Below are 14,212 nucleotides of genomic sequence, written 5' to 3' on the forward strand. Positions count from 1 at the left end.
GTACACTGGTTCCTGGATCTTTCAGGAGGTGCTAATCTAGCCTTTGCCTGAGGCTACTCAGCAGGAGCTCAGCTGTGAAGGAATGCAAGTTGCCCTGGGGCCTTCAGCCAGCTGTAAGTTTGTTAGGTAATTTTCAGATTGCAAAAGCCTCCGTGCGCAGCTTGGGCGGGGAGGGGTCCCAGGGGATCAACAGGGCAGAGCAAACAGCTATGGTTGTTCCTCAGTCCTTCCCTAAGAGGCCCTGAGTTTCAGTGTCCGGGTAATCTCTGCAAGCACCTCTGAGAGAAAGCCGCCCTTGAGATGAGAACGATGCCAGACAGTCTAGCCCAGGGGTGGGCAAACTTTTTGACTCGAGGGCCACAATGGGTTCTTAAACTGGACCGGAGGGCCGGAACAAAAGCATGGATGGAGTGTTTGTGTGAACTAATATAAATTCAAAGTAAACATCATTACATAAAAGGGTACGGTCTTATTTTTTTTTTTTAGTTTTATTCATTTCAAACAGGCCGGAGGGCCGGATCCGCCCTGCAGGCCGTAGTTTGCCCACGGCTGATCTAGCCTCTCCCCGTATCAGTCAGGGTCCCCAGAGACTCGCCCAGAACTGGCGTTCAGAGCAGTAGGCAGCTTGAGACTCCCTCCCGTTTGAAAAAGCCAACCGTGTCCTCAGCCGCCAGTCCTTTCTGCGTCCGCCTCCATACCTGTGCACTTAACTTCGCACCACAGCTCCTCTGAGTCTCGGTATGCTTTTCTCTTTCCTTCTAGTTGTAGTATTTCCACTCAGCCAGCCTTCCTGTGGTTCTGGATGATGCCCGTTCTGTCTTTTAGTTGTATTCTTGAAGTGGTTGTGCGAGGCAGCAATCTCCGGTGTTTACCTATGCCGCCATCTTTGTTTCTCAGTTTTTGTTTTTTTAATCCTTACCCATGGATGTGTTTATTGATTTTAGAGAGAGAAAAAAAATTTTGTGTGAGAGAAACATTGATCAGTTGCCTCCCATGCACACCCCAATCAGCAATCGAACCCGCAACCTTTTGCTGTACAGGACGATACTACAAACAACTGAGCCACCCTGCCAGGCCTAACAGTTGTTTTATAGGTCCAAGTGATTGATTTGACCTCCCTTGGATACACCTTTATTAGTTGTAATTAAAAATAATCAGTGTTTTTGTTTAAAGTGTTTATATTTTTCTTAATCTCTCTCATGGTTATGGTTTATTACAGTGAAAGGATACTGATTAAAATTGGCAAAGAGAAAAGTTACATAGGTAAATTCCAGGAGAGAGTAGATGTGAGTTTCTAATGGAGTCACACAGGCAGCACTTAATTATCCCAGCAACAATTTATAATAACACATGTTAAGTAAACCAGGGAAACTCACCTGAACCTTGATGTCCCAAGTTTCTATTAAGGGTCAAGTAGGCTTGGAGCACTGTGTATCTGGCCTGCGCTATTCAGTTTCAAGCCCCTCTGAAGTTCAAATTGATCAGTATATCCTAGGGCCCCTAGTTTTTTGCCACAATCTGGGAAATAGGCCTATGATTTTTGTGTGTTGTGAGAAGTGTGTCTTCAGCAATTTTGTCTTTTCAGAAAATTGGTCTTTTCACCTTTTATGGTTTGGGGGGTTTTCAGTATATACCGCTCATCAAAAGTCCTTTGGATGCTGAAGAACTCATACCCAGTTTGAAGAGCCCACCACTGACCTCCCCCTTCTTTTCCTGGTAAACACATGGCTGTGAGATACTCCACATGCAGCACCCTAACCTCTTTCCAGACAGAAGTTGGTTTCTTAATTCCTGTGTTCACATCCTGTTTTGCTTTTAGATGCACAACTTTAACACAGATCCAGAGGTGTTTATCTTCTTAGTGAGTACACGAGCTGGTGGCCTGGGCATTAATTTGACTGCAGCAGATACAGTTATCATTTATGATAGTGATTGGGTAAGTTGCAAGTATAATAATGTGCTGATTATCATTACATTCTGAATTTTTTAAATCTTTCATTGTATGCTTTGCAGTTTCATTTATCTGGTTTGAAAAGGTATCCATTTTAAGTAAATAATTTATCCGGTGTCCTGTGTGTGAAGGCTTGAACATGCTCTATCAAGCCATTGTAGAAGTCTAAATTAAGGCACTATTTAAAAGTTTTTGATTAGATCATGCATGTTGACTTTATCCACACATAGTACGTATAAATTTAAATAATATCAACCTTACATTGTTCAATGTTATTTTTCTTTAAGAACCCCCAGTCTGATCTTCAGGCCCAGGATAGATGTCATAGAATTGGTCAGACAAAGCCAGTTGTTGTATATCGTCTTGTTACAGCAAACACTGTTGATCAGAAAATTGTGGAAAGAGCAGCTGCTAAAAGAAAATTGGAGAAGTTGATCATCCACAAAAGTAAATGCCACTTTCTAGTATTTTTTGCTTCAGTTGTTGTGTGTTGTGGATTTGTGTTATTTTCTTTGTAAAAGAAATGAGTGAGCTTGGTTAGTGCAGGATTTATTAAACAGGCAGAAGGAAATTTGAAGCTGTAAAGACCTAAGTTGGTGACCATAGACGTAAAAGGAAAACATTAGTTTCTAGATGAGGAACAAAGGGATAATTTCAAAGTGCCTATCTGAAATGTGTCACAGGGATTTGAAATGATGTTGATGCTTATTCTTTTTATTTTTTCTTTTAAATTTGTTTTGATTTCAGAGAGAGAAATATCAATGATGAGAGAATCATTGATTCCCGCTACCCCTTACAGAGGATCGAGCCAGCAATCCGGGCATGTGCCCTGACCTCCTGGTTCGTGGATCACATCAGCCGAGCATTAATTAATTCTTGATAAGAGCTTTGTTTGTCAAAAGGATTAAGAAAACTTGCTGGCCTTTTCTTGCAAGTGTAATATATTAAATTCTAGGATGTTAAAAGTATATTGAAGTAGTGCTATAAAGAAATCAATTTACTTTGTTGAACTACTAGTTCAAAAAATATTTGACTCCACCATGCCTTTTTCATACTTTTGATTATAGTATTTTTAAAAAGTGTTTTTTAATCTAGAAAAGATTTTGAGGAGTAGGGAAAATGAAGTTAGTGAGACATTGGCATTCTTTGTTCTGTTCCTTGAGATTCCTTGGAGAAATTCTTTCATTCAATATAAAATGATCTTTGAATAAATGACTTGATGGCTACCTTAAGAAAAGTAGAAAATTACCTGTTAGTTGTGAAGAAATGTTGAAAATTACTGTCAGTTTATATTATGCTACTTTCCTACTTGCAAATACAGTTAAGTCCTCACTTAAGATTTTATACAAATTAAATTTTTGCCTGTGCTGCTTTAGGAATTTGATGGGAATTTAGTAAAGTTTATAGTTTTATTTCCCTAAGTTCTGTTTTCAGTACATTGAAAGATTAAAATTTAAATGATTTGAAATTAGTTTAATAAGTACTGACAGTGTTTTATTGAGGTATAATATACATACAGAGTTTGAATATACAGTAATGAATTTTGACTTTTATATACTCATGTAGCAATCCTATAGTCCAGTGGCCGGCAAACTGTGGCTCTTTGGTCCCTTGAGTGTGGCCACGAAATTTTAATTGCACTGTACGTGCACGCCCACACTTGGTATTTTGTGGAAGAGCCACACTCAAGGGGCCGCAGTTTGCAGGCCAGTGCTCTAGTCTAGGTCAAAGTCACTGACATTTCCATTTTCAAGTAGGTTTCCTACTGCATCCTTTGTCTATGTATGTTCTTTATCTACCTACTTGTGCTCAACATAATATTTTGAAAATCATCTGTGTTGTGTGTGTATTAGAAGTCTGGTATTTGTTTAAATGATTTCTGAATAGTTAATTTATCCATTTTTCAGTTGATTGGTGTTTGAGTTATTTCCAGATGTAGATTCTTACTCATAAAAATCAGATGTTTGGCCCTGCTGGTTTGGCTCGGGGAGAGCGTTGGCCTGCGGACTGAAGGGTCCCAGGTTTGATTGTGGTCATGGGCACGTGCCTGGGTTGTGGGCTCAAGCCCCAGTAGGGGGCATCCCAGGAGGCAGCTAATCAATAATTCTCATCATTGATGTTTCTATCTCCCTCTCCCTTCCTCTATGAAATTCATAAAAGTATATTAAAAAAAACTCATTGCCGCCCTGACCACTTTGGCTCAGTGGCTAGAGAGTCGGCCTGTGGACTGAAGAGTCCCAGGTTCGATTCCGGTCAAGGGCATGTACCTTGGTTGCAGGCACATCCCCAGTGGGGGGTGCGCAGGAGGCAGCTGATGGATGTTTCTAACTCTCTATCCCTCTCCCTTTCTCTCTGTAAAAAATCAATAAAATATATTTAAAAAAACAAAACTCATTGCCTACCCCAAGGTCATAAAGATATATTCTCTTTTTTTAAAAAAATCTGATATTTGTACAGGTATTTGTGGACATATGCATTTATTTGTTCTGGGTCTTAGGATGGGTATACATTTACCTATAGGAAACGATCAAACTTTTCCCAAGAATTTCGGTTGCTTTTCTTTTTTACCAACATTTGGTCTCATCTGTCTTTTTTAATGTAAGCCACTCTAATTGCTTTGTGATGTATTTTTGGTTTTAAAAACAATTTTGAATTTCTTGAATACTTTTTCTAGATCATTTCAAAGGTGGTCGATCTGGATTAAATCCATCTAAGAGTTTCCTAGACCCTAAGGAATTAATGGAATTGTTAAAATCTAGAGATTATGAGAGGTATGATTTGTTGTTGTTGTTGAGAAAAATGTAATTCATGGTTTTGATTTATCATATAGATAAAAAATTTTGCTTTCTATTATAGGGAAGTAAAAGGATCAAGAGAGAAGGTCATTAGCGATGAAGATCTAGAATTGTTGTTAGATCGAAGTGATCTCATTGGTAAATATCTCTTAGGCTTTTATTTTCATGGAAACTTTAAAACATACACATAACCAGAGAGAATAGTATAATGTGGCTCTATATATAATTCATCCATCCTCAATAGTTCATAACACTCTCATTGCTATTCTTTGTCAGAATCTTTAAATTATGATGTTTTACCCATATCTTTCTCATGCATCATTTACTAAGAAGAACATGTTCTCAAACATAGCCATTATGTCATTATTACATTTAAGAGAATTGGCACTAACATCCAACCCATACTCAGATTTCCCCAGTTGTCTCAAATCTTTTTACAGTTTGAATCAGGATCCAAAATTTCATTGATTGTTATGTCCCATTATTTCTATCACACCCTCCTCACTTTTGTTTTTTTAATGCCACTAATTTGTTGGAGAAACCTGTTATTTATTCTATAAAAATGACCTATATTCTGAAATGGGCTAATTTCCCCCCGCACCCTCTGGGCTGTCCTCATGACTTTTTTTCAGTCTCCATATTTTCTGTAAAGTGGAAAATAGCTTGTGTAAAGAGTTCTGTATGAGTAATTGCATCCAGGTTCCATATCTTAGGAATACCAGTGCTTTCTTTGTTCTATTTTAAATCATACCAGGAGGCACATAATATCTGAGTTTATTTTCAATGAGCTAACATTGATGAGCAGATTCAGTCTGTGGTTTTCTGTCAACCTTTTCTCTTTTATTTATTTATTTATCTATTTATTTATTTTATTTTTATTAAATCTTTATTGTTCAGATTATTACATTTGTTCCTCTTTTTCCCCCCCATAACTCCCCTCCTTCCAGTTCCCACCCCACCCTCCGCCCTCACTCCCCACCCACTGTCCTCATCCATAGGTGCATGATTTTTGTCCAGTCTCTTCCCGCATCTCCCACACCCCCTTTCCCCACAAGAATAGTCAGTCCATTCCCTTTCTATGTCCCTGATTCTATTATAAACAACCTTTTCTTTAACCTAATGGTTTTAGCATCCATTGCTGATGATGATTTTGAACCTATATTCCTTAAGGATGGCAAAACTGGGGGTTTTTTCCCCTGCCATTTCTTTATTAGCTAGAATTATTTTTTAATGTGTTTTTATCAATTTCAGAGAGGAAGGGAGAGAGAAATATTAATGATGAGAATCATCAATCAGCTGCCTCCTGCACACCTACTGGAAATTGAGCCCACAACCTGAGTATGTGCCCTTGACTGGAATCCAACGCTCTATTCACTGAGCCAAACCAGTTAGGGCACTTTTTAAAATACATCTCTGAGGACACAATTCAAATAGATATTCTGTTTATTTCTCTGGATATCTTAAATTTAGCAGAAGTTATTTTAATTAGCAAACTGATGTTTCAGTTTGTGTTGTGTGTCCCCTGGAGTCCTGTTCTATTTGTAATAAGAAAATAGTAACCTCGCCGAAACCGGTTTGGCTCAGTGGATAGAGCATCAGCCTGCGGACTGAAGGGTCCCGGGTTCGATTCCGGTCAAGGGCATGTACCTGGGTTGCGGGCACATCCCCAGTGGGAGATGTGCAAGAGGCAGCTGATCGATGTTTCTAACTCTCTATCTCTCTCCCTTCCTCTCTGTAAAAAATCAATAAAATATATTTAAAAAAAGAAAAGAAAATAGTAACCTTAATTCTGATTAAGAATAAAGAGGCCCATATTTCTATGTGTTTCAAATTTTTCAACAGGTGACTCACATCTGATAGCAACATATTGGACATCTTTTTAAATATTCCTCTTTAGGTTCTTAACATGTTTTAAAGAATAAATACTTGTTCTAATATTTTTCTCTTAGATCAAATGAATGCCTCAGGACCAATTAAAGAGAAGATGGGAATTTTCAAGATATTAGAAAACTCTGAAGATTCCAGTTCTGAATGTTTGTTTTAAATTGGAGCTAAAGAATGTCTTTAAATTCTTATTTACATCTACAGATTTACCTATATTGGTGTTAAAATGCAGAATGCCTTCTTAACTTTTTGATTTATATCATTATATCAGTTTACATAATGTAACATTGCATAATTGATAAGTGGTAATTTTCTGAGCCTTATTAAGAACAAAGAAGTATTAAGTTTAGATTTCCAGTTAAGTTTTCAGACTCAGTAGTGCCCTTGGGTACAGCCTGATGTGTACTTAACCACTGCCAGAGATAATACAGTCTTCCTATGGAAGTTCAATGTCTTTCTCCCTCATTTCCCCTCTTTAGCAGTACAGTTTCTGGGCTTTTGGTACTTCATTTGTGGAGTAGGCTTTTAATGGGGGAAAGATTGGGATTGTGCTGTCCGTTTAAGAAATTGTTTGATTTTAGGGTCTATTTCTATAAAATGTTTACCAAATAAATATTCATTTTCAGATGATCTCATTAAATTATTTTTTCAGAAAGAATGGCTCAGGTGAAATAGCAAGAGTCTTGACATGCAATGTGATTCATTATTTACCTGACTTGGTTTCCGTCATTAAGATTATACATATGTGCCATACAGAGATTTCAACTGCTATTGGGTTAATGCAGAGGAGGCTCTGGAATATAATGTAGGGTCTTGATCAGCGACCTGAAACTGGAGGTTGCAATATATCATTCAAAACAAGAACAGAACAAAGTGATGAGACCCTTAAAATCTATAGTAATTGGGGGTGGGAGTAGTATCAGAGAGAAGAAAATAAGACCTAGGAATATAAATAATGCAAGATTCTTAATAGAGGAGCATAATGTAATAGTTTATGGCCCTGTCTGTATATCAGGCTGTGAGGAAGAGAAATCTTGAATGCTGCCTGAACCATACATTACTGTGTAGATGGTTTCATGGGAGAATGTTATTGCTGCCATGTATCTTTAAATGTAGATCAGATCAGATTATCTCCATCTTAAGGTAGAGGGATTAGGAATCCCAGAGAAACCCTGTTTTGAGAAAATTATTAAAAGAACAGAATACAGAGCAGGTTTTTGTGGGCTTTTTAAAACAAAAAACAAAATGTTTACCAATTACAGACTGACTGATCATCAGAACCATGGTTGCTTAGTAGTTCTAAGTCTTTACTCTCCCAAGTGAGAATGTGATAGTAGGTTCACCTCTGTATTCACATCTCTAACCGACCTTTGTACCTTGCCCATGTTGACAGTAAGATAAAAACAATCAGAAAAGAACTTTTGGAAGTTGCCACCACTGCATCTCTATAAGTCTGCCAGTATCTGCCCATGTATCATCCTTTCTTATTACTGTGGACATATTGTGTGTCCTAGCTAGAACCAAAGAAGCACCTCTTTTCTTTTATAACAAACTCCTTGAAATGTTTTCTATGTGCACTTTTTCTTTTTTCTCCGTTTCCTCTTTTTCCCCCTGGACCCATTCCGGTGACCTCTATGACCTCATTTTACTTGATATTTCCCCATATTTCTTTATTTAATCACAAAATTAAGCACCTGTTCATTCTTAATCTGATTTGTTCACTAAGCGTGTTGGGAACATGAGACAAGAATGAATTAACAAGAACTAAGTGTACACACTGGATAAATACTCCTAGAATTAAGGGAAAATGAAAGACCTCATAGTGGACTAGTTTATCAAGTGCTATACAGAAAAGGTGAAAACTAACCTGGGTGCATTACAGGTAACAAAGGCTAAAACTAGATTACCTACAAAGGAACGAAGATCAGTTACCAGATGTTTTAACAGTGAAATAAAACAGCAAATTTCCAATGGGCTTGAACAAAACAGATTCCAACCTAGAATTCCAATCTATAATATTTAAAGGTGAAGGAACAGTAAAGAAAATTTTAAGCATACAAATTTTGTCCTGTAAAACTACAGAGAACCAAGATGGTGGTGTAGGTAAACACCTATACTTGCCCCCCTCCCACAAACAAACAAAATTATAACTAAAATATAGGACAACCATCAGAACTGCCTGAAAGCTGGCTGAGTGGAAGTCTTACAACTAGAGAAGTAAAAAAGAAAGCACAGGGTAGTAGGAGAGGTGGAAGAGCACCCACATGGGCCGCTTTTTTTTATTTTAAGGGAGAGGGGGAGAAACATCAATAATGAGAATCATTGATTTGCTGCCTCCTGCATGCCCCAAGTGGGGATCAAGCCCGAAACCCAGGCATGTGACCTAGTTCAGTGGTTGGCAAAGTGGGGCTCAGCAAACTGCGGCTCGCGAGGCACATGAGGCTCTTTGGCCCCTTGAGTATGGCTCTTCCACAAAATACCGACTTCTGAGCATGGGCCATGAAGTTTCAGTTGCACTGTACATGCACGCCCGCACCTGGTATTTTGTGGAAGAGCCACACTCAAGGGGCCAAAGAGCCGCATGTGGCTCACGAGCCGCGGTTTGCCGACCACTGTCCTAGTTCATAGGTCCATGCTCAGCCACTGAGCCACACTGGCCAGGCATGTGTGTGCTACATTTTTTATCTAGAGGGATAGTCTCTGTGAAGGCTGCCTGTGAGGAGCAAGGGGTCCAATCCTACACCAGGCTCCCAGAGCTGAAAGAAGTCTCCTTTACTATGGGCTTTAAAGACCAGCAGGGATTGGGGCTCAGTGACAAGGAGGCTGCTGGTGACCCAGCTATTTCTCTTAAAGGGCCTGCACGTGAACTGAACTAACAAGTTCCCACTTCCTCTGAGTCCCAAACCTATCAATAAAAGGCCCAAGACCTAGCACTATCACCAGCCTGCTTTGCTTTACAGATGGATCTCACCTGGGCACTTTCTAACCTGATACAAATAGGAGGAATCTGCAGATCTCTTTGTAGCTCCTGCCAGGTGGCCACAGGCAGTGGCTGGCTTTGCACCTCCCTGGAGACCCAAGAGCCAGTGCACCCAGTGGGCAGCATCAGACCATACCAGATTACAACTCTACACATCCACAAGTGACACACTCATGGGGCAGACTCAGCACCAAAGCCCCACTGAAGCAAGTTCTGCTCCATAGAAATGTCTCTTGACAGCAGCTCTCCCACTGTAGTTGTAGCTGGGCCTCACAGGCAATTGGCCTGGAGGTCAATTCCTCTCAGTGACACCAACAGCAATCAAGTCTCAACTACAAGATTGTGTACACAGCCCACAGAGGGGCGCACCTAGTGTGCCCAGCTCCTAACGGGGAAGGCTAAGCCACTGGGCCTATAGCACACCTACTACACAAGTCCACTCAAACAATTTAAAGAGACATAGCAGCTCTATCCAATACGTAGAAACAAACACCGGGAAGCAGCCAAGATGAGGAAACAAACAAACATGTCACAAATGGAAGCAAGCAAACTTTAGGATACAGAGTTCAAAACACTGGTTATAAGGTTAACTGAGGATCTTAGTGAGAAAGTCAAAGACATGGAAAAGGACCAGTCAGAAAAAAAGCATACACTAACATAATTTACAGGGATTCAACAGTAAAGTTGAGAAGTCCAAGAATCAAATCGATGAGGAAGCAAAAAACACCCAATTAGAAGAGCAAAATGGAAAAAATCCACAAATAGGAAGATAGAGCAAGGAGCCTCTGGGACAACTTCAAGCATATCAACATTTGTATTATGTGAATGCCAGAAAGAGATGAGAGAGAGCATGATGTTGAAAACCTATTTGAAGAAATAATGACAGAAAACTTCCCATACCTGGTGAAAGAAACACATGTCCAGGAAGCACAGAGTCCCAGACAACAGGAACTCAAAGAGGCCCACACCAAGACACATCATAATTAAAATGTCAAGGGCTAAAGACAGAATCTTACAAGCAGCAAGAGAAAAGCAGGTAGTTACCTACAAGGAAGCACCCATACAACTGTCAGCTGATTTCTCAACAGAAACTTTGGAGGCCAGAAGGGAGTGGCAAGAAATATTCAAAGTGGAAAAAAAAAAAAGAAATATTCAAAGTGATGGATATCAAGAATCTACAACCAACATTACCCAGCAAAGCTATCATTTAGAACTGAAGGTCAGATAAAGAGCTTCACAAACAAGAAAAAGCTAAAGGAGTTCATCACCGCCAAACCAGTATTACATGAAATGTTGAAGGGTATTCTTTAAGAAGAAGAGATAAAAATATGAACAATAAAATGCAGCAAGTACATATCAACAATTGAATCTAAAAATCAAAAAAGAAATCTAATGAACAAAATAAGTTGGAGAATAAAATAGAATCAGAGGCATGGAACAGACTGACAACTCTCAGAGGGAAGCGGGGAGGGAGAATTGGAAGGGATTAACTAAATATCTTACCTATGGATACAGATAGGGGTGGGGGGTGAAGGCCTAGGTTGGGGTGGGAACAGGATGGAGGGGGGCAGTGTAGGGGAAAAGGGGGATAAATGTAATACTCTCAACAATAAAGATTTTTTAAATATAGTTTTATTGATTTCAGAAAGGAAGGTGTGCCATGCCAGCACAGCCAAGGGTTCGGTTAGCCCGAGAGGGGTGCAGGGTGGCGAAGGATATAGAAAAGACAAAGAGAATAAGCTGTGCCTGGCTAAGGCCACAGAGAGGGATCCAGACAGCAAGCTGAGCCTTTATTTTATAGCCAGAGGTAAACAAGGTAGTGGTAACCATAGTTACAATGTTCTTGTGAGTTTCACTTGTTTTGGCAGCACATGCTCCATCTCCCTCAGCCCATTAGCTACCCAGATAAGATCTAGGGAGAGCCATAAGGTCAAGCTTAATTATGCTAAGAGGGCTGTGCCCTCTAAGCTGGGACTTGTTTGTGGCTTTGCCAACAGGTTAGTCCAGCCGTGGGCAAACTACGGCCCGTGGGCTGGATCCGGCCCGTTTGAAATGAATAAAACTAAAAAAAAAAAAAGACCGTACCCTTTTATGTAATGATGTTTACTTTGAATTTATATTAGTTCACACAAACACTCCATCCATGCTTTTGTTCCGGCCCTCCGGTCCAGTTTAAGAACCCATTGTGGCCCTCGAGTCAAAAAGTTTGCCCACCCCTGGGTTAGTCCAAGGCTTAACCCTATAGCTGCTCCCTACAAGAAGGGAGAGGGGGAGAGAGAGCAAAACATCAATGATGAGCAAGAATCATTGGTTAGCTGCCTCCTGCACACCCCCCACTGGGGAATTGAGCCCGCAACAGGGGCATGTGCCCTTGACCAGAATCAAACCTAGGACCCTTCAGTACACAGGCCGACACTCTATCCACTGAGCCAAACTGGCCAGGGCCAATAAAAAAATTTTTTAATAAATAAAAATTAAAAATAAACTTAGGCTGTCTGGAAAAAAATAAAACAAGCAACATCTTCAGTGCTTTTTTTTCTGTGTTTATTGTTTTATAACAGTATTTAGTGATGTAATTTTGTCTCAATACTGTTTTAGCTATATCTCAAATTTTGGCAGGTAGTGTTTTCACCGTTATTTAATTCTGTTTTCTAACTTTTATGATTTCCTCTTTCACCCAGGGGTTCCTTTGTATATTTAGTTTGCAGGTATGAATTTTTTTAAAGTTGCCTTTATTATTGCCTTCTCCCTGTATTTCGTTATAGCCAGAGAACATCATTTGCATGATGTTAACTTTTTAGAATATATTGGTACTTTCTTTATGGCCTAGCACATAGTCAGTTGTGTAAGTATTTCCATTTGTACTTGAAGAGAATGTATATTTTCTGATTGTTGAGGATAAATTTCTCTGCAATATGTTCCTGTTTAATAAATACTATGAAAATCTAAATATTTGCTTATTTTTCAACTGTTTGCTCTGCTTAATTATTTTCTGATAAATATATGTTAAAATCTCTAATTATAGTTGCAGATTTAACAATCTTAGCTTGGGCTTTATATGTTTTGGAACTATATTGTTAGATACATATGTATTCCTTTTGTCAATATGTAATATGTCCCCAGGAACACTTTTCATATGAATTCTATTTTTCCAATTATTAATATTGCTACGTTAGCATTCTTTCACTTCACATTTGCCTGGCACATCATTCCCGCTTTTGTGTGTCATCTTTTAAATTTTTTTTTTTATGTAATGTCTCATAGTAAACGTATTGCTAGATCTATTTCAACAATGTAATCTTGGACTGTCTTTTGATTGGTAGGATCAGATTGAAAAACTTCCAGAAATCAGCAGGCAAGATTAAAGAGATAAGATATATATTTTGTAAAGTTGAAGAGACATGATGGATGGAAGTAAAAGTACCAACATCTGAATAATAGTCCCAGGAGTAAAGAGAAAATTAAAACAGAACAAAATGTTTGAATAAAGAATGAAGATACACTTCCAAGAATGTAAGGGCTCAAAAGAGTACAAAATGAGAGATAAGAAGAAACTCCAAACCAGACTCCTTATGGTGAATTTTAAGAATGCCGAAGGTAAAGAGAAGTCCAACAATTTTTAGAGAGGAAGAGATCACCTACAAAGGAATAGGAATCAGATTGATACCAGACTTTTAAAAACTAGGTTCAAGAGGGTAATAGTAATATTTGAAAAGAAAATGGCTTTCATCTAAAATGTTATATTTAGACAAGTTGTCAAATGTTAGAACATAAATATATCCTTCTGCACAGATGGCCTCAGAATGTTTGCCAAACGTAGACCCACATTGTTGGTCAATAACGAGGAGAAAAGTATAAAGCTCAAAAAGATTAAAGTCAATTAAAAATATGAAATGAAATGGCAGAATTCTTCAAATCCTATATAATAAAAGCCCAGCAACAGAAATGACGGAACCAGCAGAATGACCAGAGACCAGAATGGCCCCTCGCCCCAGCTGGCCCCAAACTACAGTGAGCAGTTAGGGGTGATCAGGCAGGCCGGTGAGTGGTTAGGGGCAATCAGGTAGGCAGATGAGTGGTTAGGGGTGATCAGGCAGGCAGGTGAGCAATTAGGAGCCAGCGGTCCCAGATTGCAAGAGGGATGTCCGACTGTCAGTTTAGGTCCTATCCACAGGGGGATGTCCGGCAGTCAGACATCCCCCGAAAGGTCCCAGATTGCGAGAGGGTGCAGGCCTGGCTGAGTCACCCCCCTTTTCCATGCACAAATTTCATGCACCAGGCTTCTAGTACAACCATAACTGAAAAAAAATGCGTATGTGCTAACTCACTAATTTAAAGACTTTTAATTTAAAAATAAGATTTTATATTGAAAATTCAGTAATACATTTATCTATCTATATATATAAAAGGCTAATATGCTGTTTGTCCGAATGGTAGCTATGACATGCACTGACCACTAGGTGGCAGACACTCAATGTAGGATATCAGTTCTCAACCTGTGGGTCCCGACCCCTTTGGGGGTCGAATAACCCTTTCACAGGGGTCGCCTAAGACCATAGGAAAACATATATAATTACATATTGTTTTTGTGATTAATCACTA

At 39.2% G+C, this 14,212-nt stretch overlaps 1 protein-coding gene across 1 annotated transcript in view; it reads left to right on the forward strand.

Moving 5' to 3' along the window:
- Positions 1-7,255, forward strand: part of HELLS (helicase, lymphoid-specific) — a gene marked incomplete at its 5' end in the record, with an annotated part of 40,628 nt that extends 33,373 nt beyond the window's left edge. Inside the window, 5 exons of the mRNA XM_005884071.2 lie at positions 1,820-1,936; positions 2,239-2,398; positions 4,626-4,722; positions 4,808-4,884; positions 6,696-7,255. Coding sequence (XP_005884133.1) covers positions 1,820-1,936; positions 2,239-2,398; positions 4,626-4,722; positions 4,808-4,884; positions 6,696-6,790 — 546 coding nt within the window. The remainder of the gene's footprint in view (positions 1-1,819; positions 1,937-2,238; positions 2,399-4,625; positions 4,723-4,807; positions 4,885-6,695) is intronic.
- Between the last annotated feature and the right edge of the window lie 6,957 nt (positions 7,256-14,212).

The sequence above is a fragment of the Myotis brandtii genome, unplaced genomic scaffold (assembly GCF_000412655.1).
Source record: "Myotis brandtii unplaced genomic scaffold, ASM41265v1 scaffold810, whole genome shotgun sequence".
Classification (NCBI taxonomy): Eukaryota; Metazoa; Chordata; class Mammalia; order Chiroptera; family Vespertilionidae; genus Myotis; species Myotis brandtii.